The sequence below is a fragment of the Odontesthes bonariensis genome, chromosome 20 (assembly GCF_027942865.1).
Source record: "Odontesthes bonariensis isolate fOdoBon6 chromosome 20, fOdoBon6.hap1, whole genome shotgun sequence".
NCBI classification, from domain to species: domain Eukaryota; kingdom Metazoa; phylum Chordata; class Actinopteri; order Atheriniformes; family Atherinopsidae; genus Odontesthes; species Odontesthes bonariensis.
In genome coordinates this window covers 32,538,825-32,566,243 of record NC_134525.1, presented here as the reverse complement: position 1 = coordinate 32,566,243, position 27,419 = coordinate 32,538,825, and the positions used below count along the sequence as shown (strand labels likewise).

Sequence of the window (27,419 nt, the reverse complement as noted above, 5' to 3'; positions counted from 1 at the left end):
CCATCCGGGAGGGGCTCGGAGTTGAGCCGCTGCTCCTCCGCATCGAGAGGAGTCAGATGAGGTGGCTCGGGCATCTGGTTAGGATGTCTCCTGGATGCCTCCCTCGTGAGATGGTCCGGGCATGTCCCACTGGGAGGAGACCCCGGGGAAGACCCAGGATACGTTGGAGATACTATGTCTCTCGGCTGGCCTGAGAACGCCTCGGGGTCTCCCCGGAAGAGCTGGAGGAAGTGGCCGGGAACAGCGACGTCTGGGTTTCTCTGCTCAAGCTGCTGCCCCCGCGACCCGATCCCCGTTGAAGTGGTCGATGATGGATGGATGGATGGACATTTAAATGTGTTGGAATGGCCTAGTCAAAGTCCAGACCTCAGTTCAATTGAGAATCTGTGGTCGGACTTTAAGATTGCTGTTCACAAGCGAAAAACCACCCAACATGAAGGAGTTGGAGCAGTTTTGCCTTGATGAATGGGAAAAAGATGCGGCGAGCTCGTAGAGACTTATCCAAAGCAACTTGCAGCTGTAATTGCTGCAAAAGGTGGCTCTGCAAAGTACTGACTTTTGGGGGGGTGAACAGTTATGCACGCTGAGGTTTTCTGTTCGTTTGTCTCATTTGTTTTTTTGATTCACAATAAAAAAATAATACATCTTTATAGTTGTAAGCATGTTCTGTAAATGAAATGATGCAAACAATCCATTTTTAAATCCAGGTTGTGAGGCAACAAAACATGAAAAATTCCAAGGGTGGTGAATACTTTTGCAAGGCACTGTACTGTATTTTTTTTCAGCAGAACCTTGGGGGTATTACAATGTTGTCTACAGCTTTTTGATTTTGGATGAATAATGTCATGGGTTTTGTGAAAGATATTTGTGGAAATGTATGGAAATGATTAAACTGACTATATTACAGCATTTGCTTTAAAAAAAAAAACTACAATAAAATGGGATGGGTTAATGTTTACACCAAGTGTCATTTACCCAAGAGCTGTGCTTTTATATGTCAGTGTGTAGACTGATAGAGTGGAATTCCCAGATGTCCGAAGAATGTTTCTGTCTGTCATGCTGGATTGTATTGATGCCACAGGGTGCTCAAGGGGAGAAAGGGAGACAGGGGCCACCAGGACCTGATGGTAAGCCTGTAAGTGTGAATCACCTTTGCTGAAATCTTTTCAGACTTCACACAGTTGTCATCATACCTTAGGATATCTGCTGTACATCCTGGCCAGGATGAAGTTTCTATATATTCTCTTTGTTCCCAGGGTAAGGAGGGGAAACCTGGTGAGCATGGCCTTCCTGGGTCAGCAGGGATGAAGGTAAGGATATCCATTTTTGTGTGTTTGGTAAACCTTGAAACAAAATCCTCTCAAAGAGAATATTCCACCACTACATGAACAACAGTATATGGCTCTGAAATCCTGGCTAACCTGAATGTCTGTAGCTCAGTTATAGATTGTTAAAATTTTGCTGTGTGAATAATAACTAGGGTTGCAAGGTGGTGTGGTGGTTTGCACCGTAGCCTCACAGCAAGTGGCTTCCTGGTTTAAATCCCGTCTGGGGCCTTTGTGTGTGGAGTCTGCATGTTCTCTTGGTGTATGCATGGGTTCTCTATGGGTACTCCATGGGTACTCCAGCTTCCTCCCACCGTCCAAAAGCATGTCAGATTAATTGGTGACTCTAAACTGATGTGAACGTCCATGGTTGTGTGTCTCGTTTGTCTCTGTGTGGCCCTGTGATTGACTGGCGACCTGTCCAGGGTGTACCCTGCCTCTTGCCCAATGACAGCTGGGATAGGCTCCAGCCTCCCCAGGAAACTTAAATTAGATTAAAGGGGAAGTTCGTTTTTTTTAAACCTGGACCTTGTTTCTGGCATAAAATACATTCATCTACTCCCCGACAACAGTTTGGTGAAAGTCGGCGTCCTTCGGACAATATTTAGATCACTGGAGATCGGTGTATATCCATAGAACGGGAGAGAACAGGGCATTGACAATACAGCCTCTAAATAAGGCATTATCTGTCTTCATTTCACCAATACTTTAAGCCGAATGAATGAATGAACACGTATACTATTGCACTGTTATTCAGAGCTGCCGTGTTGTTGTTGTTATTGGGGCTATCGGGGGGCTTATCGGGGGCTTTCTACACACGCGTCTACTGGTTGTCTGTGTCATGGTGTGTTATGGAGGGCCCCATGTGCCGGCATGGACGGGAGGCAAAAATAAAGTTAAAGGATTTATTTTTTCAAAGATAAACAAAAGCGCAGCAAAGGCTGGAATACGGAAAAACTAAACTGAACATGAAACTAAGAAAATAACAAAACAGACTTAAATACTTGACGGGGAAAAACCAGGGACCAGGGAAAGGAGTGAGACCATAGAGGCAAGGAACGCAGACTAGGATTACAGATCGGGGAACAAACAAGACAAGACCAAGGTATAGACGAGGATCCGGCGAGGAGTGGTTGAACAAGATGGCAGACGGCAGAACACAGGGGGCGAGGAAGAGCACACTAACTTGAAAATTAAACAAAGAATACACAAGGATAAATGAAACAACGACTGATCTAATAAAGGAAACACAAAGTACTGAATAAAAATAACACCAATAACTCAGTCCAAAAAACATAACTAAAAACCCAGATCCTGACAGTCTGTGGTTAACGTTAATTTGATATTAGTATGTTGAAGTTCATAATATACTTATAGCTGCAGTCAATGCTTGTATGGGTTGATACAGTGCACTTAGTCTACACAAGTCTACATACAAGTACAGCTCAATTTTTTTTTTTAAATTCAATATTTTTTGTCACTCATTATAGATTCATTACATAGAGTGAAATATTTCAAACCTTTATTTCTTGTAATTTTGATGATTATGGGTTACAGATAATGAAAACCCAAAATTCAGTGTCTCAGAAAATTACAATATTACATAAGATCAATAAAAAATTATATTATAAAAACAGAAATATCAGGCTTCTGAAAAGTTAATTTTTATGGACTCAATACTTGGTTGGGCCTCCTTTTGCATGAATTAGTGCATCAATGCTGCGTGGCATGGAGGCGATCAGCCTGTGGCACTGCTGAGGTAGAATGGAAGCCCAGGTTGCTTTGATAGCAGGCTTCAGGTCATCTGCATTGTTGGGTCTGGTGTCTCTCATCTTCCTCTTGACAAAACCCCATAGATTCTCTGTGGGGTTCAGGTGAGGCGAGTTTGCTGGCCAATCAAACACAGTAACAAGGTGGTCATTGAGCCCGCTTTGATTTGTGGAGGCGGGGCACAACGCAGGTTTATGTTGTTAGCCTTTCAGCCAATAATATGCGCAAAACTGTTCTGGTGTTTGCCTGGGTGTCTAAAGTAGAAGTTTTAATTCTAATGTTAAGAGTTTGATAAAAACAAAGAAAACTCGATTGCTCCATTCTTTTGTCTTAACACACATTTGTTCAGAGTTTTCTGAAAACTACACACCTTGTTAAGATATAAAGGTAATGACATGAAATACACATATAAAAGAAGAAGACATAAAATAAACAACATAGTCTGACTAGAATCCCATGGATAACTGTTGTGGATCTTGAATACCTCTGAAATTCAGATGGATATCTGTAAAGTTACGACATATGAATAAAGAATCGAAGAATGTTATTTTCCTGTGTTAATAATGGAGCACAAAATTTTTTAACAGGGAACATCGGTTAACAGTTGAGTTACTTCATACAAATGCCTGGTTACTGAATTAATTTAGGTTTAACTACTCGTGATACAGACCACTAGGTGACAATGTGGCTCCATAGAACAGTTTGTCATTTTCATAAATAATGATTTCATGAAGAAAATAGTTGGTAGAGGTGTGAGAGGTCTGTTTCTTGTCTTGTTTTCAACATTAGTTATGGGGCAGGTCTGGTGGGAGACAGTACCCCAAATCGTCTCCAAAGGCAAAGATTGATATAAATAAGGTGTTGTCTGTCTCTTCCTTGGTGTGGAAACCCCCCATCTGTGTCTTTGAACAAACATTACCACACAGGAATGTTGCTGGGGCCTCCCAAAGATTAAGTTTCATATTAAACCTACACTTGAGTTCGCTACATACCTGAATTAACCCTAATGCGTTTGTGAAGTGTCCACTCTAAGTTATTGTGTTTTCTATTTACTGGACAGGGTGAAGAAGGCCCAGCAGGACCAAAAGGAGAGCCTGGTCTTAAAGGTAACAAGGCAAGTATTTGAAGATATAGATGCATCATTGTTGTCTTTTTCTTATGTTAGGCCTGTGCTAACAGTACTTTTGTTTTTATCATATTCTGTCCAGGGAGTCAGAGGGGAGTCGGGTGCACCAGGATATCCAGGACCCACAGGGCCCAAGGTCAGACTCTGATAGAAATAGGCAAATGCTTTTTCAGATAGTTGGGGAAAAAAAAGAAAAGCTATGGTATGTCCCCTACATGATCACCACAAATGTCTCAGTCCTAATGAATACAAATAAATCCCAAAATATCACTTCTAAATTGACTAATTTTATTCTTACTGAATGTAGAACAACAACTTATACAAAACCCACATGGATTAATCACATGTTGTTCTGGATGCTTTAAAGCCATGATTACAAGTTAATCAAAATGATCAAATTTAGATATTCTGAATTTGTTAAGTGTCTACCAAATAACAACTTGCTTTGTGCGCAGGGACTTCCTGGCGAGAAAGGAGACCAAGGACTTCCAGGAGAAATTGGACCGATGGTAGGACCCACTTCCCTTCTGCAGTCATGTGGCTGCATTAAAGCAGTATAGACAGAATTTATATCTCTGTGTTCAATTCAGTAAAATAGACACTATGTCAGATAAAATATAAATGTAAATGTAAATGTACATTATTTGTACAGCCCTTTACAGACAATCCTTACGGTGTACCAAAGTGCTTTACAGCAAGTGATAAATAAAGAGAAGAATAAGTAAAAAACAAATAAAAACGATAAAAGAACAGTGAAAGCAATAAAAATACAACAAAATATAACAAAATCGAATAAGATAAAATATGATAAAAGTGCCATCATACTACTGGGTATTAAAAGCAATCCTAAATAAGTAGGTTTTTAGCCTAGGTTTGAAGAGGCCCAGGTCAGGAATAAGACGCAGCTGGACGGGGGGCTTATTCCAGAGCCTGGGGGCAGCTTTGGGAAAAGGCTCGGCCACCCCAGGGTTTGTATTCTGACCTGGGCACTTCCAACAAAAATTGATTTGTTGACCTCAGAGCTCTACCAGGACTGTTAAAAGCTCAGATAAATATGATGTGGCGAGGCCGTTAAGAGCTTTAAAAACAAACATTAAAAGTTTAAAATCAGTTCTATAAAGGACAGGAAGCCAATGGAGGGAGTTAAGAACAGGAGTGATGTGCACACGTCTGTTGGTGTTGGTTAAAGACGGGCAGCAGCGTTCTGCACCAGCTGAACGCGACTGAGAGAAGACCGGGAGACGCCGACATAAAGCGCATTGCAATAGTCTGACCTTGAACTTATTAGGGCATGGATGGCTTTCTCAAGGTCATGATGACTTAAAAACATTTTAACTTTGGCCACGAGACGCAGCTGGAGAAAACTAGTCCTGACGACATTGTTAATTTGTTTGTCCAACCTCAGATATCTGTCAAAGGTCACTCCCAGATTTCTGACGGTTGAACTAAGCTTTGAAGATGAGGTGCCAAAGCCAGCCGTCACAGTATCCCCAAACACAATGCATTCAGTTTTGTCATCATTTAAATGAAGAAAATTTTGGGCCAACCACTGCTTAATACCAGCAATACAATTAAACAAAGAACATTGTGCACTGTTACTATTTGGCTTCAATGGTAGATAAATTTGTAAATCGTCTGCATAACAGTGGAAAGAAAGGTTGTGCCTGGGTAAAATTGACCCAAGTGGTAGCATGTACAATGAGAAGAGGATAGGGCCAAGAATAGATCCTTGAGGGACTCCGCAGGAGAGAGGAGCACTGGAAAGGGTGGAGGACAGGTCACCAACCATAATGGAGAAGGTTGGACAAGTAAGACGCAAATCAAGTTGCTGTGTGGCTTTGGTTGGACTTTGCATTTAGCCAATTTGAATGTGAACATTCTTTTACTTTGTGTGATGTGTTTATCTGTATTGCCTTTGGAATAATTTAAGGTTTAGGGTAACCCTAACTCCTAACCCTTCAAGTTGCACTTTGAAACCCATATGGGCAAACACAGGTGAGGGCACCGTGGAAACTGCGGACAAACCCACAGGGGACCCTTATCTGCAGCCCAAATTTAAACCTTATGGGCCCCACATGGACATGCTGGCTAAAGTACCTTTGTCTGCTATGGGAAAATCACTCCCATGTTTCCTGATGCTGTCACCTGGGATATGTTCAGATTTCAGAGACAATAACTTTAGTGAGATCAGGCACTTATGTTGGATGATAAGGTCTGGCTTGTGGTCTGTGTTCCAGCACGTCCCAAACAGGCATTGCAACGATAAAGGCTCTTCTCTTCACATCAGTTATATAAATTTAGTGAAGCAACAGTCTTAATAACTGGCTTTTAGCAGCCATGTAGGACAGTCCAAACTTGGAAGATAAAGATACTTTGCAAGTTTTCCACTTTACTTCTCCATGGGTTTATGTTATGGTTGATAATTGTTTAAAGCACACAATAATACAGACAAAATAAATATATACAGGTATAGATCATGAAGTATGATTGACAGACATTATTAATGTCTCAGGTCAAACAGAAGTAGTAATGGTAATTCACATACAAATTCTTTCGTGTATTTAGGGAAACCTTCTCCCTGATACTGGGGTGGTTTGGTAGTTGAATCCAAGCAAAGGAAACTACATTTTAAAATGCTAATTTTTTTTTCTCAGGTCAGTTTAAGCTTTGTAGAACACACACAAAAAAACAGTAACTTGAAAAGATGATAGCAAACCAAGAATAAGTCTGAAAACACAAGTTGGCCAACAATTTCAGCTATGAAACTATAAAGGGTTCCATAAAAATGAGAACACATTTAATCCTTTTGATTGCAACGTATCCTAACTGGTACTGTATCAAACAAATATGTAATGTATCCATTGATGGTTTTAAGAATGAAAATAAGAATAAGAATTCCTTTATTTGTCCCACAGTGGAGAAACTTTCACATTACAGCAGCAGGAGATGAAAAAAAAATTAAAGTAAAAAAATGTAAATAACAATATAGAACACATATACATTCGTATATATACAGTGTTTGAATTTACACTATTGCACATTGGAAATATTTCTGGTTGTATATTATTGCACATGGATGTAACAACTACATATTGCACAAAGTTAAACTGTTCCAGTCCTAGTGAGTATGTGGTCTACAGGGAGCACTGCTGATTGTGAACTCTGACAGCTGCAGGAAGGAAAGACCTTCACACACTACGGGTGAAGCAGTCTGTCACTGAAGGAGCTCTCCAGAGTTGTAACAGTCTCCTGCATGGGGCAGGTCATTTTGAGGACATGTTTAACTAAATAAGTTTAGCTATTCGCACGTTCAAATGATTTCTTTATAAATGTTAGAATTATTTCAGTGTTTTATATGTGAGTGAAATATAAGTAAATGGATAGTCAGCAGAGCAGAACAGGTATTCACCCTCATACTATGACTTGTATGCACCCGGTGAAGCTTGTATCATCTTTATGAATCAGAATTATGAGGCTCTCTTTGAAACATTTTATGGACAGTTACTATGACCTATTGATACATTTATTTTAATTTGTTATTTATTATAAGGTATGTTTTATTTATTCTCAAATGGTGACTATATTGTTCTAAAATGTTTTCAACACCAGTGCAGTTTAAGTTGATATCTACATATTATACTATAAAGTCACACATTAAAGCGATACTCCGGAATTTTCGACATTGGACCTCATTTCCGAGTCAACCAGAGTGTAAGAAATGTGTACAGATGTTTTTTTTTTTTTTTTTTAAATTCCATGCAGCCCTTGTAAAACCACTGGTCGCTGTTGCTAAGCTAGCGCAAGTGATCGACTTTTGGTAGCCTGCCACGAGAAAACAGTCTTGCCCAATTCAATAAACACTCAAAGCACATCAATTGTCTTGCCAGGCTATCGATGCAAATATCTACGTTGATAGAGAGATTTAGGGAGTAAAACCAACCTTACAATTATATGTTATTACCCGCAGCCATTCGTGCTTCCTGGTTTGAAAGTTTGGCAGCCGCGGACTAATATCTAGCACCAATCTTACCGGCTCTCGCTGCCAATAGTTTGTTTTGTGAAGAATGATGCTGTCACAACTACTTGAGCATACAAAAACTTGATCAAAGAAGGGCAATGTTCGGAGAACCCGGTGCTTTTGATGACGAGGACGAGCCATTTAATTTTTCCAATGAAGCATACCTGTACGAGCCGGAATATACTGAGGAAGAGTTGAGAGAGATGGAACGAGAGAGGGCCGAACGAGAGAGCGCGTCTGTAGAGACAGCCGCAGCTAGAATAACCGGGGATTGGTGGTGTCGGTGCCGAAATTGCAAAGCAACGGAGACGGAGGAAGAATGCTTTTGCTGCCGAGAGTGGGACTTAGTTATCCCACAGATGGAAGAGCTGGAGCTTGATACATCGTTCCATAGTCTAGATTTGTCTGGCCATAGCACATCTCGAGATGTGTGCATAACGGAGCACCAGGACTTCTTACCACATCTCAACCGCGGAGTGCTAGAAACATTCTTCTCAGTCGATAAGATAAACTGGAAAAAACGACCCAGACCTGCTGGACCCAATGGCCAGTTGTCATTGCGGTAAGTTACCAAAATAAATTTTTGTTGAGATTTGTTATCTATTGGTTGAATGAAAAAACGTACCGTGTAAGCTATAAGAACTAATAGTCCACAGTGTAACTATTATAATGTGCACTTATAATAATGTGACCCGGATACGCAGCGTCTCCATCGGAGTTTGTATGTCTAATCGTGCAGCTAGGAGCCAGAGTTTTTTTCTTTCCGGATCTTTTATTGGAAAATAATGGAAACTTTTCGGAACCCATCTATGGGCTCTATTGTTGCAATTAGCAAAGGCACACTGGTTTACCATGTTGCCACGTTGTTGGTTTATAATCCGCTCGCAGCAAACTCGCTCGATCCAAACGCAGCAGAACTAGCTTGGAACTAGCAGCTGAGTTAGTTACATCACAACTGCCGAGAGTAAGGTACAATTCCGCTGACCACTATAAACTAGTCCCTCATATGATAAAAATCCATGTAATGCAAGGTCAGTTTTATTTCAAACATTACTCTATCACCACAAACCTTTACATCCACTGCCTGACATAATAATTGATGTGCTTTGAGTGTTTATTGAATTGGGCAAGACTGTTTTCTTGTGGCAGGCTACCAAAAGTCGATCACTTGCGCTAGCTTAGCAACAGCAACCAGTGGTTTCACAAGGGCTGCATGTAATTAAAAAAAAAAAAAAAAAAACATCTGTACACATTTCTTACACTCTGGTTGACTCGGAAATGAGGTCCAATGTCGAAAATTCCGGAGTATCGCTTTAATATCTATGTCATGATTTAAATCTGAAAACAGTGTCTCACTTCTGTCACAGTGAAATAACACACCAGCTGCTCAGGACAAAACCATGCGGTGTATGAAATGTCTTCCTGTGGCAACTTCTCTGTGGTTAAATGAAGGAGAACAAGCACACATCTGCAAGCTTGCGAACACACCCACTAGCTACAAGTGTGTGGTGCTATTTTGAGTATCCTTTGAACTCTACTCTCTCAGTAATTTTGGATTCTTCCTGTTAACATAACAAACTACTTTCCCCAAGAAACTAGAGGGTAGTGGTGTGTGTGTGTGTGTTGAGGAACCATACCTCTCTGACGATGACTTTTTTTTTTGTCTGATTATTAAAGGTGTCTTATACCAGGTAATAAATTATTTAAAACTAAACTTTTTAGTTAGATGCTTAGATGAAATACCTAAATTGTTGTGTCATAGGTCCATATGTACTGTGTTGTACAGATATCTCCTAAAATGAACATGCTTAAAGAACCTATGGCATGCTTTTCCATTTTTTCGGGATTATTTCAAATAATGTATAATCCCCTTCAACCAAAGTCTCCAGCAGGAGATAGAGCCCTTTCTCACACAGTAGTCACGTCCTAATAAAACCACCACTGCTTCTCTTTGGATCATGTGGATAGCTAAGCGTCATATCAGTATGTGCTTTCCAGTGTTGTGCATCAAAGTCTTCATTTTTCGTGAATTTTGAACTGACAAAATAGTTGTTGTTTTTTTTAAGTGGGGTTGTGTGATGAACTTATGAGTAGGGATGGGAATTGATAAGATTTTTACGATTCCAATTCCATTTTCGATTCTGCTTAACGATTCGGTTCTTTATCGGTTCCCTTATCGATTCTCATTTGGAGAAAAAGGACAACAAACCGGTCGATCAGCATCAACTTTGTTTAGTTTAGAAGTAACACGAGTCATGACCTCACAAACCCAACAACGGTGAGGTCCACATTGGTCTATCCTGGCCTGGGTAATTGAACTCTTCCTGCTCTGGTGAAAGGAGAAGCTGGAGGTAGACGTGAACTGGGGGTAGTACCACCAGCCTCTGGCTCTGAGCCAGTCAGGCTCTGTCTCTCATGATTTCATCTAAATGTAATGCCTGAGAAGGCATTCATTTAACCTTAACCGTTACTAACAGCAGCTTTTACAATGAGGCAAATGGCGCTAACATGATAGGCAGTGTTTGTTAGTTAGTTAGTTACCTGCAGTGTTAGCCGAGGACATGCTAACGTTGCTAACTTTGCTGGGTTCAGATTCACCAACGTTAATCATTCATTCATAGTTATTGCATGTTGGTAGTATTTCCTCCCTTTGGTGAAATATTCACTTTGCAAGTTGCCCTGTTGTTGTCTTTTTTAGGGATGTGTAATCAAACTTTCGAGTGTTTGTACCGCTTGGGCGCCATGTTTACTGTTGGCTGCTGGCTGCGCTGGACTCGCCACGCAACGTTGCGTGGCGACATCATTCGCGCCCACTGGAATCGATAAGGGAATCGTTTGCAAAATTGCCATACGATTCCAAGGAATTGAAACACTGAGAACCGGTTCTTGTTGAGAACCGGTTTTCGATTCCCATCCCTACTTATGAGTAGTTAGTATTTTACTTTCAGTAGGCAGACTACTCTTTGTTCAGAGAAGCAGGCAGGAATGGTCATGAGGGAGCCCAGCTAACAGCTACTGAGAGCAGGAACAAAAGAAGTGCAAACTTTCAACATCTGAAACAACTAAAACTTCCAAAATTTCCCGGCAGTTTGGCAAACACTAGACTGTATTATTAGTTTTTTTATAATGCAGTACTATTGCATCACACTGTTTAATACTTTGTCACTTCAAGTCACTGTGTACTGCAGCTGCCAAACATGATTCACAATTCTGCCAGTCTAATCCCCAAACAACAACTGTGAGACAGTAAAGACGAGTCTGACAGCTTCTGGCAGACTCAGCTCATATTTGGATGTGTTTATATTGCACCACAACAAAGCATGTAATACATTGCTGGCCATGAATCCAATGTGAAAGTGTCTTAAAGCACTACATAACTGACGGGTTCTCGGCACTGGTCCCAAAACCTCTGTGGCTCCCATGGAGTCCCAGTCAACATGGTGTCGTTAGCTAGATTAAATATTTCTTTTTAGTCTGCTGGTTCCGTAATATCTAATCTTCAAAAGATATGTTTCCAAGAAACACAATTTTGTCCAATCTGCTCTCAGGTTTCCCTCTCCGGCTCCACCTTTATGCCTCGATATGGTTACTTCAGGCTTCAAAATTCTCAAGATGGTGACAGCCAAATGCCAAACTCAAAGTGTCAAAACAGCAGTTCTTAAACCAACTGGGGACATCGTGGAGACTTCATCCATCATTTATTGACGGTCTGTGACGATGGCTTTCCTGGCTTCATCCAGGAGTAACGAAATCCAACTACTGGTAACATAGACTTAAAAGTGAATGCAGCCTCTTGACCAGAAAAATTAAACCAGTGACGATGTCCCTTAAGCCTGCCTTTGCTCTAATAACGGGTGGGGGTTGCTGTAGAGAAGTCTTTGAAACTTCTCTACTATTATGTCAATACCTTTCAAAATAATTATTATCTTAATGAATATTTCCATTGTTATGATTGATGTCGAAAAGAGTGCAGACGCAGACAGGAAGTTGAAGGAACATGACTAGATTTATTTAAGTAAACCAAGAAATAATCAAACCATGAAAAAGACCAGAAAATCAAAACACAAATAACTATGGATGATGACATTTATGGTTTCACATCGTTTTCAAAATAGGTTTGATGTTAAATTAGTAAATTATGGTTCCATCTAGAGTAAAACAGAAAATGACACAGTGGATGCTTTAGAATGTGGCTCCCTTCAAATCACACCACAGACGCTATGCTCAACTTTATATACAGTCTAGGACACATGCTGTTCCTCTCATCAATGCTATTTTCCACAAAGTGGAATGAACAAATTAAAAAAAATTCAAATTTCCTCATCCAGTGTTAAACAGCCAGACATCCACTCCCTCAGAGATGCTAAACTCAAACTTCTTGCTTCAGTTAATAGTGAACAAAGATTGGAGAAAGACTTATTAAATAGTTAGATCTGATAAATAGATGGATCTTAGACTAGACTTGAGTATAATTGTGTTCACAACAAAACAAAAATTCCCATATATAAATCCAGCGTGCTTGCCAGATGCTTAACTTATCTCTCACTCCTGAAAACACTGCACTGCATCACAGATGCCACAACACCAACAAACAGCATGTCCTCAAAGTCAGGGAACATTGAACATTTTAATGAGTAACAGGAGTCAGCCTGCCTTCAAACCAAAATGTGGGCTGTCAGGATGATGTGTAATTTCATGGTTCAGACTTTAATATTTTAGTTGAGGTGGTTCTAGCTGCTGTTTTGTATTCAAGTGTAAAGGGTTTATAGTGAGATTGCAATCTAATAAAGAAGCACTATATGTCACCATAGACACTATCTGTTACAAATCCGATTTTTTTAAATCTATAGTAATAAACTACTGTACCAAACACCATCTTTTTTCCCATACATCTATTTGAAGTATTTTGTTTAATGTTTGTTGAAGCCTAACTTGTACAAATATACAATATATATATATGAATAGACCTCAGATGGGCTCAATTTGAACAAAGTTTCAATTGGGAGTATAAAAGCTCAACTAAGCAAACCAGTGACCTGTCTGCAGCCACAGTGAGGGAACTCTGACCGACACACAGCTTCTTCACTGAAAGCATGCTTCATGACTGCATTCGCTGTGTCAGATCTGTCTGTACTTTGCATTCGTATAGCCTATGTTTACAGCTGATTGTGGCGGTAGATAGTGGTGCTGGTACAGATGGCTCTCCAGTTGAACTTAATTAGGTGTGTCTCCTCTCCTGTTTAAAAAGATATCCAACTGTACAACACTTATAGTAAATGTTGGGAAACTGACGTCCTGTAACTCTGCAACCACAGACTTGAATAAGTCAGCATTACCAGAAGACAAAGGGTTTTCGCTTCCTTATGCCAAAATGTGTCCTTATATGCTGCCATCATTGTATTGCTGTCACATCACCTATGTAGAGCTGAGAAGGACATGCAACTGTATATGGATGATGTCAATGACACCACCTGAAATCAGGATCATAACCTGATGCTAGACTCAGATCAAATTCATTCACCATTAGCCGCTTTCGGACAGACCGTTCTAAGAAAGTAGTTATCAGAACTACCCTCCTCGAATTTCGTTCTGATAACTATCCTTCCCCAGCGGAACTGTTTCAGTCTGCATTCGCACATGAGTTGGGACCTGATAGGGACTGATGCGCCGCGCGCAGCCGTCTGCTTCAGTGACGTGTTAGCCGTTAGCCGTTTAGCGCTACATTCAAACACAAAACAAAACGGTAAAAGTAAGCAGAGAAGAAAAAACACCACCAAGAAGCTAATATGGAGAGCGGGGAGGCCACTGTGTTTATGGTCTGCATGATGGTGATATTAATCATGGACGATCACATCAGGCGTCTAATATCGAGGCTGGAAGAGCTCACAGAGAGAGGCAGGAGACGATACTTTTTCATTTCATGAAGGAAGAAAGGAGAGCAGAGCGCTGCAGACAAATGAGACCAGTGTAAGTTTAACTTATTAAACACGCGCCTGTTCTGTCTGTGTTGTATGAGTAAACATTTCAGCCGTGATAGCATGACATGGGGCGTAGCTACCGACCACCACACACCTCCGTTAGATTCGTTCTATAAGAACTATGAAAAGACCCGACCTCGGAGAAGGAGCTAAATAGTTATAGGAACTAAGGGAGAAAGCCCCGAGTTCCTGTATGTCCGAACACGGGAGAAAACGGCCCCGCGGATTAAAAGGTTATTAGAACTGCCAAAGGTTCCTACAGTCCGAAAGCAGCTATTGATTTGGAGCACTCAGCTGCATCTCTGTTTTGCAGTTAAGACGAGACACTACAGCTGAATAGGGTAATATTTTAAAATAATAGATATCATCATGAAAATTCCTCAGTTGATCACTTATACAAGTATGAAAAAAAAATGTATTACAAGTTTTAGAAATTTGTATGTTTAATTATGCAAATTATGCATTATCTCATTAAATATGCGCACATTTGCATATATTTCCGGAAGATAGATCTGAACATATGATAAAGCCAGGTGCAAAATTCTTTTTTCATTTTGTTTACACACAAAATGAAAAGAAAATTACAGAGGGATTTCAGGATATCTGCTTCCATTTCCTAGGAAATCAAAATATACTGTCCATAGCCTAAAAACATCAATTTTCCCCATATTTTTTTTATTATAATGTCACATGAATCAGGCCAGGAATGATTTATCAACAAATACTTCTGTAAATATCTTCAGAATACTGCTAAGTGTATAACTGGAAAGTTTGGTGTTAGTAGGTACTCCATAGGCTGAGATATTGATTCTGGAAAAATACAAAAAACTGATTTTGAGAAAACGGCATTTAAAGATTTAAATAGGGGAATTAATTTTGGTAAATTTGAGCGAAACGCACTGCCGTGATTAAACAAAATGTGATGAAATAAACATTTTAATTTCTGTTTTGAAATAACACATATTGAAGGAGTGGACTGGCCCAAAATCTAAAAATTGACCACTGCATGAAAAATCCCTGTTTTTGCCTGCCGCGTCTCGCCTTAAAGCTGCAGTCTGCAACTCTTTTTCAAGCATAATGCCTGGAACTGTCCGGGGATTCTGAAAGTAGTACATTAAATACCCCAATACAAAAAAAAAAAATGAGTTCTCTAGGTCCCCTATATGTCCCGCTAGGTCCCTCCAAAGCCAGCAGGTTTGTTTACAAAATTGCAGACCGGACCGGTAAAAGGTAACCAATCAGGTTACGAGCTGGGCTCTGCTGCCTGTCAATCACCGATTGTGCACGCGCGATACAAGGTAGGCTCGTCCCCACGCTTATTTATCTGGACTATTGAACTTCATTACGGGCTAGTCTACTTACTGTGTCTTCCATGATCGCAAATGACAGGTGAGTTGATGAATGAGGAGTCGTGTAAGCGCATCTGGCGTGCACGTCTACGTGCACGAGTTCTCATGTGTTTTGATGGGGCGGGACAGGAAGTTGAATAACTTTTTATTTTTTGGTTAAAAAATAAGCATTTCTTGCATTTTGCGACTACGGAGGTCACCGTTTTCAACTTCAAGCGTTCTGATAGATCATGTAAACTCTTAAAATGCCAAAAATTAGGACTTTACGTATGACAACAACAAATCCTGCAGACTGCAGCTTTAAGGGCTCACAATTAATTGTAGGCTGAATTTTGAATGCTTACATGTGAATCTGTGTAGTTTGTGGTCTGGTAACTACAGCACAACACACAGGTCATGTCCTCAGTATTGTTTCTTGGAATTTGAGAATTCTAATGACCCAAAGAGGTGTTTATGCTCTACGGTTACCACACGGTGCATTCTCTTAGAGGCTGACTCTATGAAATAACATTTAAAACAGGGAGAATAAAGCAGAAAATGCTTGACTAAATGGTTAACAGAGAGACTATCCCATGTGAATACAGCAAGTAAATATGCAGGGAAAGTTCTCACAGAGCCTTTAGAGAATGAAAAGCCATTGGCAGTACAGCAAAAAACAGGAACAAAGATCCAGATGTGAACCGAATTTACTCTGAGTGTGGTCACTGCCCGAGGAAGCATTGCTCATCAACTGTAAAGAATTTCTCCTCAGCCATCCATGACAGCCTCATTGAATGTTAATGAGGCCTTAACTTAGATCAACTGTGAAAGGCTTCGGGCTTCAGTGTGGCCTTTAATCACACACATTAAGCTACTCTTTTACAGCTTCATACTGTACATTTACTTTCAAACAAAAGTTGTTTCACACTCAAGTGAAGCTTAAAAATGATCTTTGGGGCAGCTGTGATGGTCAGAGGCACTGAGTTTACTACAACCCAGGTTCCAGAGTTCCAGGTTCAGCAGTATGAGCTTTTCATGTCACACAGAGAGATAAAGATACAGTAACCCATTGCTTCGTTGTAATGACTCATTATATAACAGTTATCTGTAATTAGGGAAGATTTTTTTGTGTTTCCAATGGGAATTTTCTGCTCCTCTTGAAGAAACCATTACAACCTTTATCAGAAGTGAGTCATTAAGACTAAGTTGGATTCTGTCGATGAGGTCGCCTACTTGTGCAAACAAATCAACACAAATCTAAAGGAAGCCAGTGGTCTAAGATGGGTTTATTTATTTACTTCTTAACCCTGTCCTTGTAATTTATGGGCAATTTCAGACTCATCATACAACCTATCGTTCCTCATGCTGTTCGAACTCCAAATCATTGCTCAATCTTCACAATAACAGGATAGAGTCGGTGATGAAAATGGATGAATGTTGTTTTCTTGTTCACATTGTCTAGACTCATTTTATTGGTGGGAATTTCAGGATATGTCCAGGATTTTTTTTTATCTCTGGGGCTGTCCATGTCATGTTGCTCAGATTGTCTCAGAGTCATTGCCAAATGAATACATAGTTATCACAAGTCCACATTCTGTCTAAAATATACTGAATATCAGAAGAATGTGCTGGAGTTAGGAGCTTCGCAATTTTGACAAGAACCAAATGTTCATGGTCTGATGAGAAATGTGCTGTTCTGATTCATTGCAAGTCACACTTTTCAAAAATATGAAGGATCTGCTGCTGTAGGTGGTATAAAAGTATTCTGATCAGTGTCATAAAATCTATGGAAAAAATGATTGAGATATTGGAATTATTAATTCAAATAATCAACAACAAGCAATTTTTAAATGCCTACAAGGAACGTTTCCGGAGCTACTGATCATCCTCGTCTGAAACTGAACTCACGGGTTCCTCTGAAGACAGAGGAATAGCTTCAAATAGCTTTTCGCTCTTTGATCTGTCTGAGTTGATGTCAACAGTCATAGCTTCTAAATCATCATCATCATCGTGTCTGTTGGGTCCCATACCAACTTGGTCAAGTCAATTCTTCTTTCTCAATGGGCAATGTATCACAAACTTATAAGACAGCTCTAATCCAGCCACTGTTAAAAAATCTCACTCTTTTGTTGTTGTTTTTCCTTGTCCTGTCCAGCATTATGGTAGCAGAATTGTAATCGGAATACCGTTTTATGCCCAACAATTAGATTTGCCAAGAGAAGCTTTATGAATGCAAAGCTCCCCTTCATTCCCAAGTACTGCTTTTTCATTAATTTTTGTCACAATACTTTAATTATAAGGGTCGAACCTGACAAGGGGACAGGGAAAGAGGAAGAGCAAAGAAAAAGAAAGAGAAACGAGACAGAGATAGAAAGAAATGATCGAAGAAGACAATGAAAAACAAGATGAAACCAGACAACTTGTTGTTCATGCACGATATTGCTAGTATGGGATGTCAGAGGAACCATGTAGAGGTGAACTATCCCATTAACAATATCATAAAGTTTATGTATGTTTTTGTTTATTTATAGACAGGGGGCACTGTGCATACATTATGTCCTATTATCTGATGTTTTATTCTATACATACTTTAGATGGTACATGCCGAATAACTCCTGGGAATATTGGGAAGTTCAATATTTTTTTGGTAAACTTTGAAGACAGTTTGGGAGTATCAAATAGGATTTATTTAGGAGGAGGATACTAAGTTACAATGGGTAAAGTGCCATGGTGTGAGCCAGATATCCTGACCCCTGATACATAATGAGATGTCCCTGATTCGGATGTTTTATGGACTTAAAGTAGAAATATATAAAAGACCGTAACATGATCAAAAACTATAACCTCAGACAGGAAAAAAACACGCTCAGTAACACCTTATTGTCTGTATGTAAAGTCACATAAGGTCTTTTCATCGATCAAACTCAGACAAAAAGCTGCAGCACTAAACAGTGTTGGCTAATTCTGAACCAGGCCTTCTTGTAAACCTGGAACCATCTATGAAGCATTTTTAGATCTGGTTCAGTGGTCTGCAGGATCTCATACGAGACACCGTGAGGTTTTAAAGCACTTTCTCTTAGTCTGAGCTTTCTGCTACAACAGTACAACATATATTACAAGTGAAAAGCTCTGCAAGTTGGTAGTGAAGAAACAACTGAATTAGCTCTTCACTGCATCTGTTGTCTTTTGAAGTGTCTCACCACACTGTGCACATAAACCCACAAGAGCAGCAGACCTCATAATTACACAGCCAAGACGCCCACCACCGCCCAATAAATGACAAGACATAATCCAAAGACATAAATCTCTGGATGTCTAGTGCAAGAGAAAATAGACAAATGTGGAGAAACTGGTTTGACAGCACTGTTTTCTTAAAGCAGAAAAATTCTCCACTTCACTCTGCCACATACTGCTAAAAATCAAGGAGACTGTGAAAGTTTGGCATCACAGAGCTGATGATCTTAAACACAAGTCAATAAAAGATGAATTCAGACAGCAGAACAATGTAGTAAACCATAATAACAATAAACCATGTCTGACCACATCCTTTAAAAAGAAGGTCAAATAAAACAGGAAAGTGGGTTTCCTTTGTAGGATAAGCTGTGAAGTTGAATGAACTGCTGTTCTTTCATGTCAGACAGATTGACGTAGTTGTGGAATCTGATAGGCACGCTTTCTGGCCCCCTTTAAGCTTTTTTTAGCACAGCCATCCCTAACCCATCCGGGAAGGGACCACAGGGCACAACCAGAACATGCTGGTGAAATTACACGTCCCATCTGGCAGAGGGACAATTTGGGTTCCCCAATGAGGAGCTGGAGAAGAGCTTTTAATTCATGTCAACATAGATGAAACAAGAGTTAATATCCTCCGGAACCTTGTTCAAGTTGAAGATGCACACAGTCATTTTGGACTGATTGATCTGCAGTGGAAATTGTGACTCCTGTTTTGTCCCTTTGCTTACAGTTTGTGCATAACAAGTGTGTTTGTACTGCATGTTGTTGGTTGAGGACCATGCATCTGCTTATTGGGCTCACTGAATAGTGAATGTGCCCATGTAGTTTTACAGAAAACTCCTCAGTGAGCTGTTAGTTTAGTTATAGATGTGATCTTTCAAGAGGTATTTTATTTTTTTCCTGCAATTTCATAAAATGCACAAGCATTACACGATGATTACATGTAGTTATCAGGTGATTTGTAATAACCAATCATAAGGGTTATGATCGACCTAACCCTAACCCATGGAACCTCTTCTGTTGCTATGCCTATATATTGTGCATATCCTCTGTGTATGTTTTGGGCGAGGGGGGTGGGAAGGTTTGCATGTGTCAAGAGAGACTGCTTAATCATTTACACGTGTAAAACAGCAACTAATGTTAGCCCATAACTTCTCCCATCTGCATCAACATTTTTACATCCACTTTTTTAACAGCAGCAGGAGGTTGCTGATGGAGTGAGAATCCTGCCAAAACCTCGCAAGCAAGCAAAACATGTTTCAATCGCGCCCAACGATTCACAAACAAACTTATTGTGGTTTGCAAGGAAACATATATCTTCGATTGCAAAAAAATATCCTTCAAATACGAAACTAAAATCTTTCAAGTACAAAACAATTCTACAACTGTGAAAAACTGTCACGTGACTTTTGGCACGAACTTACAGCTGTCACGTGACTTTTGGAAAGATCTTACCGCTGTCACGTGACTTTTGGAAAGATCTTACCGCTGTCACGTGACTTTTGGCACGATCTTACCGCTGTCACGTGACTTTTGGAAAGATCTTACCGCTGTCACGTGACTTTTGGAAAGATCTTACCGCTGTCACGTGACTTTTGGCACGATCTTACAGCTGTCACGTGACTTTTGGAAAGATCTTACCGCTGTCACGTGACTTTTGGCACGATCTTACCGCTGTCACGTGACTTTTGGCACGATCTTACCGCTGTCACGTGACTTTTGGAAAGATCTTACCGCTGTCACGTGACTTTTGGCACGATCTTACAGCTGTCACGTGACTTTTGGAAAGATCTTACCGCTGTCACGTGACTTTTGGCACGATCTTACCGCTGTCACGTGACTTTTGGCACGATCTTACAGCTGTCACGTGACTTTTGGCAAGATCTTACCGCTGTCACGTGACTTTTGGCACAATCTTACCGCTGTCACGTGACTTTTGGCACGATCTTACCGCTGTCACGTGACTTTTGGCACGATCTTACCGCTGTCACGTGACTTTTGGCACAATCTTACCGCTGTCACGTGACTTTTGGCACGATCTTACCGCTGTCACGTGACTTTTGGCACGATCTTACCGCTGTCACGTGACTTTTGGAAAGATCTTACCGCTGTCACGTGACTTTTGGCACGATCTTACCGCTGTCACGTGACTTTTGGCACGATCTTCCCGCTGTCACGTGACTTTTGGAAAGATCTTACAGCTGTCACGTGACTTTTGGCACGATCTTACCGCTGTCACGTGACTTTTGGAAAGATCTTACCGCTGTCACGTGACTTTTGGCACGATCTTACCGCTGTCACGTGACTTTTGGAAAGATCTTACCGCTGTCACGTGACTTTTGGCACGATCTTACCGCTGTCACGTGACTTTTGGCACGATCTTACCGCTGTCACGTGAGTTTTGGAAAGATCTTACCGCTGTCACGTGACTTTTGGCACGATCTTACAGCTGTCACGTGACTTTTGGAAAGATCTTACCGCTGTCACGTGACTTTTGGCAAGATCTTACCGCTGTCACGTGTTTTGAAGGGTGAAACATGTTATGCAGGAGTGAAACATGTTTTGCAGGAGTGAAACATGTTTTGCAGGAGTGAAACGTGTTTTGCAGGAGTGAAACGTGTTTTCCAGGAGTGAAACATGTTTTGCAGGGGTGAAACATCTGCAGGAGTGAAACGTGTTTTGCAGGAGTGAAACATGTTTTGCAGGAGTGAAACGTGTTTTGCAGGAGTGAAACGTGTTTTGCAGGAGTGAAACGTGTTTTGCAGGAGTGAAACGTGTTTTGCAGGAGTGAAACGTGTTTTGCAGGAGTGAAACGTGTTTTGCAGGAGTGAAACGTGTTTTGCAGGAATGAAACATGTTTTGCAGGAGTGAAACGTGTTTTGCAGGAGTGAAACATGTTTTGCAGGAGTGAAACTTGTTTTGCAGGAGTGAAACGTGTTTTGCAGGAGTGAAACGTGTTTTGCAGGAGTGAAACGTGTTTTGCAGGAGTGAAACGTGTTTTCCAGGAGTGAAACGTGTTTTGCAGGAGTGAAACGTGTTTTGCAGGAGTGAAACGTGTTTTGCAGGAGTGGAACGTGTTTTGCAGGAGTGAAACGTGTTTTCCAGGAGTGAAACGTGTTTTGCAGGAGTGAAACGTGTTTTGCAGGAGTGAAACGTGTTTTGCAGGAGTAAAACGTGTTTTGCAGGAGTGAAACGTGTTTTGCAGGAGTGAAACGTGTTTTGCAGGAGTGAAACGTGTTTTGCAGGAGTGAAACGTGTTTTCCAGGAGTGAAACGTGTTTTGCAGGAGTGAAACGTGTTTTGCAGAAGTGAAACGTGTTTTGCAGGAGTGAAACGTGTTTTGCAGGAGTGAAACGTGTTTTGCAGGAGTGAAACGTGTTTTGCAGGAGTGAAACGTGTTTTCCAGGAGTGAAACGTGTTTTGCAGGAGTGAAACGTGTTTTGCAGGAGTGAAACGTGTTTTGCAGGAGTGAAACGTGTTTTGCAGGAGTGAAACGTGTTTTGCAGGAGTGAAACGTGTTTTGCAGGAGTGAAACGTGTTTTCCAGGAGTGAAACGTGTTTTGCAGGAGTGAAACGTGTTTTGCAGGAGTGAAACGTGTTTTGAAGGAGCGAAACGTGTTTTGCAGGAGCGAAACGTGTTTTGCAGGAGCGAAACGTGTTTTGCAGGAGCGAAACGTGTTTTGCAGGAGCGAAACGTGTTTTGCAGAAGTGAAACGTGTTTTGCAGGAGTGAAACGTGTTTTGCAGGAGTGAAACATGTTTTGCAGAAGTGAAACGTGTTTTGCAGGAGTGAAACGTGTTTTGCAGGAGTGAAACGTGTTTTGCAGGAGTGAAACGTGTTTTGCAGGAGTAAAACATGTATTGCAGGAGTGAAACATGTTTTGCAGGAGTGAAACATGTTTTGCAGGGGTGAAACATCTGCAGGAGTGAAACATGTTTTGCAGGAGTAAAAAATGTTTTGCAGGAGTGAAACGTGTTTTGCAGGAGTAAAACATGTATTGCAGGAGTGAAACATGTTTTGCAGGAGTGAAACATGTTTTGCAGGAGTAAAACATGTATTGCAGGAGTGAAACATGTTTTGCAGGAGTGAAACGTGTTTAGCAGGAGTGAAACGTGTTATGCAGGAGTGAAACTTGTTTAGCAGGAGTGAAACGTGTTATGCAGGAGTGAAACATGTTTTGCAGGAGTGAAACTTGTTTTGCAGGAGTGAAACTTGTTTAGCAGGAGTGAAACGTGTTTTGCAGGAGTGAAACGTGTTTTGCAGGAGTGAAACATGTTTTGCAGGAGTGAAACGTGTTTTGCAGGAGTGAAACGTGTTTTGCAGGAGTGAAACATGTTTTGCAGGAGTGAAACGTGTTTTGCAGGAGTAAAACATGTATTGCAGGAGTAAAACATGTTTTGCAGGAGTGAAACATGTTTTGCAGGAGTGAAACATGTTTTGCAGGAGTGAAACATGTTTTGCAGGAGTGAAACGTGTTTTGCAGGAGTGAAACGTGTTTTGCAGGAGTGAAACATGTTTTGCAGGAGTGAAACGTGTTTTGCAGGAGTGAAACATGTTTTGCAGGAGTGAAACGTGTTTTGCAGGAGTGAAACATGTTTTGCAGGAGTGAAACGTGTTTTGCAGGAGTGAAACATGTTTTGCAGGAGTGAAACGTGTTTTGCAGGAGTGAAACATGTTTTGCAGGAGTAAAACATGTTTTGCAGGAGTGAAACGTGTTTTGCAGGAGTGAAACATGTTTTGCAGGAGTAAAACATGTTTTGCAGGAGTGAAACGTGTTTTGCAGGAGTAAAACATGTTTTGCAGGAGTGAAACGTGTTTTGCAGGAGTGAAACATGTATTGCAGGAGTAAAACATGTATTGCAGGAGTGAAACGTGTTTTGCAGGAGTGAAACGTGTTATGCAGGAGTGAAACGTGTTTTGCAGGAGTGAAACATGTTTTGCAGGAGTAAAACATGTATTGCAGGAGTGAAACATGTTTTGCAGGAGTAAAACATGTATTGCAGGAGTGAAACGTGTTTTGCAGGAGTGAAACGTGTTATGCAGGAGTGAAACATGTTTTGCAGGAGTAAAACATGTATTGCAGGAGTGACACGTGTTTTGCAGGAGTGAAACGTGTTTTGCAGGAGTGAAACGTGTTATGCAGGAGTGAAACATGTTTTGCAGGAGTGAAACGTGTTATGCAGGAGTGAAACGTGTTTTGCAGGAGTGAAACATGTTTTGCAGGAGTGAAACATGTTTTGCAGGAGTGAAACGTGTTATGCAGGAGTGAAACGTGTTTTGCAGGAGTAAAACATGTATTGCAGGAGTGAAACATGTATTGCAGGAGTGAAACATGTTTTGCAGGAGTGAAACGTGTTTTGCAGGAGTGAAACGTGTTTTGCAGGAGTGAAACGTGTTTTGCAGGAGTGAAACTTGTTTTGCAGGAGTGAAACTTGTTTTGCAGGAGTGAAACATGTTTTGCAGGAGTGAAACATGTTTTGCAGGAGTGAAACGTGTTTTGCAGGAGTGAAACGTGTTTTGCAGGAGTGAAACATGTTATGCAGGAGTGAAACATGTTTTGCAGGAGTAAAACATGTTTTGCAGGAGTGAAACATGTTTTGCAGGAGTGAAACATGTTTTGCAGGAGTGAAACATGTTTTGCAGGAGTGAAACGTGTTTTGCAGGAGTGAAACGTGTTTTGCAGGAGTGAAACATGTTATGCAGGAGTGAAACGTGTTTTGCAGGAGTGAAACGTGTTTTGCAGGAGTGAAACGTGTTTTGCAGGAGTGAAACGTGTTTTGCAGGAGTGAAACGTGTTTTGCAGGAGTGAAACGTGTTTTGCAGGAGTGGAACGTGTTTTGCAGGAGTGAAACGTGTTTTCCAGGAGTGAAACGTGTTTTGCAGGAGTGAAACGTGTTTTGCAGGAGTAAAACGTGTTTTGCAGGAGTGAAACGTGTTATGCAGGAGTGAAACGTGTTTTGCAGGAGTGAAACATGTTTTGCAGGAGTGAAACGTGTTTTGCAGGAGTGAAACGTGTTTTGCAGGAGTGAAACGTGTTTTGCAGGAGTGAAACATGTTTTGCAGGAGTGAAACATGTTTTGCAGGAGTGAAACGTGTTTTGCAGGAGTGAAACATGTTTTGCAGGAGTGAAACGTGTTTTGCAGGAGTGAAACATGTTTTGCAGGAGTAAAACATGTTTTGCAGGAGTGAAACATGTTTTGCAGGAGTAAAACATGTTTTGCAGGAGTGAAACGTGTTTTGCAGGAGTGAAACATGTTTTGCAGGAGTAAAACATGTTTTGCAGGAGTGAAACATGTTTTGCAGGAGTAAAACGTGTTTTGCAGGAGTGAAACGTGTTTTGCAGGAGTGAAACATGTTTTGCAGGAGTGAAACGTGTTTTGCAGGAGTAAAACATGTTTTGCAGGAGTGAAACATGTTTTGCAGGAGTAAAACATGTTTTGCAGGAGTGAAACATGTTTTGCAGGAGTAAAACATGTTTTGCAGGAGTGAAACGTGTTTTGCAGGAGTGAAACATGTTTTGCAGGAGTGAAACGTGTTTTGCAGGAGTGAAACGTGTTTTGCAGGAGTGAAACATGTTTTGCAGGAGTAAAACATGTTTTGCAGGAGTGAAACATGTTTTGCAGGAGTAAAACATGTTTTGCAGGAGTGAAACGTGTTTTGCAGGAGTGAAACATGTTTTGCAGGAGTAAAACATGTTTTGCAGGAGTGAAACATGTTTTGCAGGGGTGAAACATGTTTTGCAGGAGTAAAACATGTATTGCAGGAGTGAAACATGTTTTGCAGGAGTGAAACGTGTTATGCAGGAGTGAAACGTGTTTTGCAGGAGTGAAACGTGTTATGCAGGAGTGAAACGTGTTTTGCAGGAGTAAAACATGTATTGCAGGAGTGAAACATGTTTTGCAGGAGTGAAACATGTTTTGCAGGAGTGAAACGTGTTATGCAGGAGTGAAACGTGTTTTGCAGGAGTGAAACATGTTTTGCAGGAGTGAAACGTGTTTTGCAGGAGTGAAACATGTTTTGCAGGAGTGAAACGTGTTTTGCAGGAGTGAAACATGTTTTGCAGGAGTGAAACGTGTTATGCAGGAGTAAAACGTGTTATGCAGGAGTGAAACTTGTTTTGCAGGAGTGAAACGTGTTTTGCAGGAGTAAAACGTGTTATGCAGGAGTAAAACGTGTTTTCCAGGAGTGAAACATGTTTTGCAGGAGTAAAACGTGTTTTGCAGGAGTGAAACATGTTTTGCAGGAGTAAAACGTGTTATGCAGGAGTAAAACGTGTTTTGCAGGAGTGAAACTTGTTTTGCAGGAGTGAAACGTGTTTTGCAGGAGTAAAACGTGTTATGCAGGAGTAAAACGTGTTTTCCAGGAGTGAAACATGTTTTGCAGGAGTGAAACATGTTTTCCAGGAGTGAAACTTGTTTTGCAGGAGTGAAACGTGTTTTGCAGGAGTGAAACGTGTTTTCCAGGAGTGAAACTTGTTTTGCAGGAGTGAAACGTGTTTTGCAGGAGTGAAACGTGTTTTGCAGGAGTAAAACATGTTTTGCAGGAGTGAAACATGTTTTGCAGGAGTAAAACATGTATTGCAGGAGTGAAACATGTTTTGCAGGAGTGAAACGTGTTTTGCAGGAGTGAAACGTGTTTTGCAGGAGTGAAACGTGTTTTGCAGGAGTGAAACGTGTTTTGCAGGAGTGAAACATGTTTTGCAGGAGTGAAACGTGTTTTGCAGGAGTGAAACGTGTTTTGCAGGAGTGAAACGTGTTTTGCAGGAGTAAAACGTGTTATGCAGGAGTGAAACGTGTTTTGCAGGAGTGAAACGTGTTTTGCAGGAGTGAAACTTGTTTTGCAGGAGTGAAACGTGTTTTGCAGGAGTAAAACGTGTTTTGCAGGAGTGAAACGTGTTTTGCAGGAGTAAAACGTGTTATGCAGGAGTGAAACGTGTTTTGCAGGAGTAAAACGTGTTTTGCAGGAGTAAAACGTGTTATGCAGGAGTGAAACGTGTTTTGCAGGAGTAAAACGTGTTATGCAGGAGTGAAACTTGTTTTGCAGGAGTGAAACTTGTTTTGCAGGAGTGAAACGTGTTTTGCAGGAGTGAAACATGTTTTGCAGGAGTGAAACGTGTTTTGCAGGAGTGAAACATGTTTTGCAGGAGTGAAACTTGTTTTGCAGGAATGAAACATGTTTTGCAGGAGTGAAACGTGTTTTGCAGGAGTGAAACTTGTTTTGCAGGAGTGAAACATGTTTTGCAGGAGTGAAACATGTTTTGCAGGAGTGAAACATGTTTTGCAGGAGTGAAACGTGTTTTGCAGGAGTGAAACATGTTTTGCAGGAGTGACACGTGTTTTGCAGGAGTGAAACGTGTTTTGCAGGAGTGAAACGTGTTTTGCAGGAGTGAAACGTGTTTTGCAGGAGTGAAACATGTATTGCAGGAGTGAAACATGTTTTGCAGGAGTAAAACATGTATTGCAGGAGTGAAACATGTTTTGCAGGAGTGAAACGTGTTATGCAGGAGTGAAACGTGTTTTGCAGGAGTGAAACGTGTTTTGCAGGAGTGAAACGTGTTTTGCAGGAGTGAAACGTGTTTTGCAGGAGTAAAACGTGTTATGCAGGAGTGAAACGTGTTTTGCAGGAGTAAAACGTGTTTTGC

At 40.8% G+C, this 27,419-nt stretch overlaps 1 protein-coding gene across 1 annotated transcript in view; it reads left to right on the top strand.

The window, feature by feature from the left end:
* The window catches only part of LOC142369833 (uncharacterized), a 130,590-nt gene that overhangs the window by 3,261 nt on the left and 99,910 nt on the right, over positions 1 to 27,419 (top strand). Inside the window, exons 2-6 of the mRNA XM_075452232.1 lie at positions 1,082 to 1,135; positions 1,257 to 1,310; positions 4,156 to 4,209; positions 4,304 to 4,357; positions 4,677 to 4,730. Coding sequence (XP_075308347.1) covers positions 1,082 to 1,135; positions 1,257 to 1,310; positions 4,156 to 4,209; positions 4,304 to 4,357; positions 4,677 to 4,730 — 270 coding nt within the window. The remainder of the gene's footprint in view (positions 1 to 1,081; positions 1,136 to 1,256; positions 1,311 to 4,155; positions 4,210 to 4,303; positions 4,358 to 4,676; positions 4,731 to 27,419) is intronic.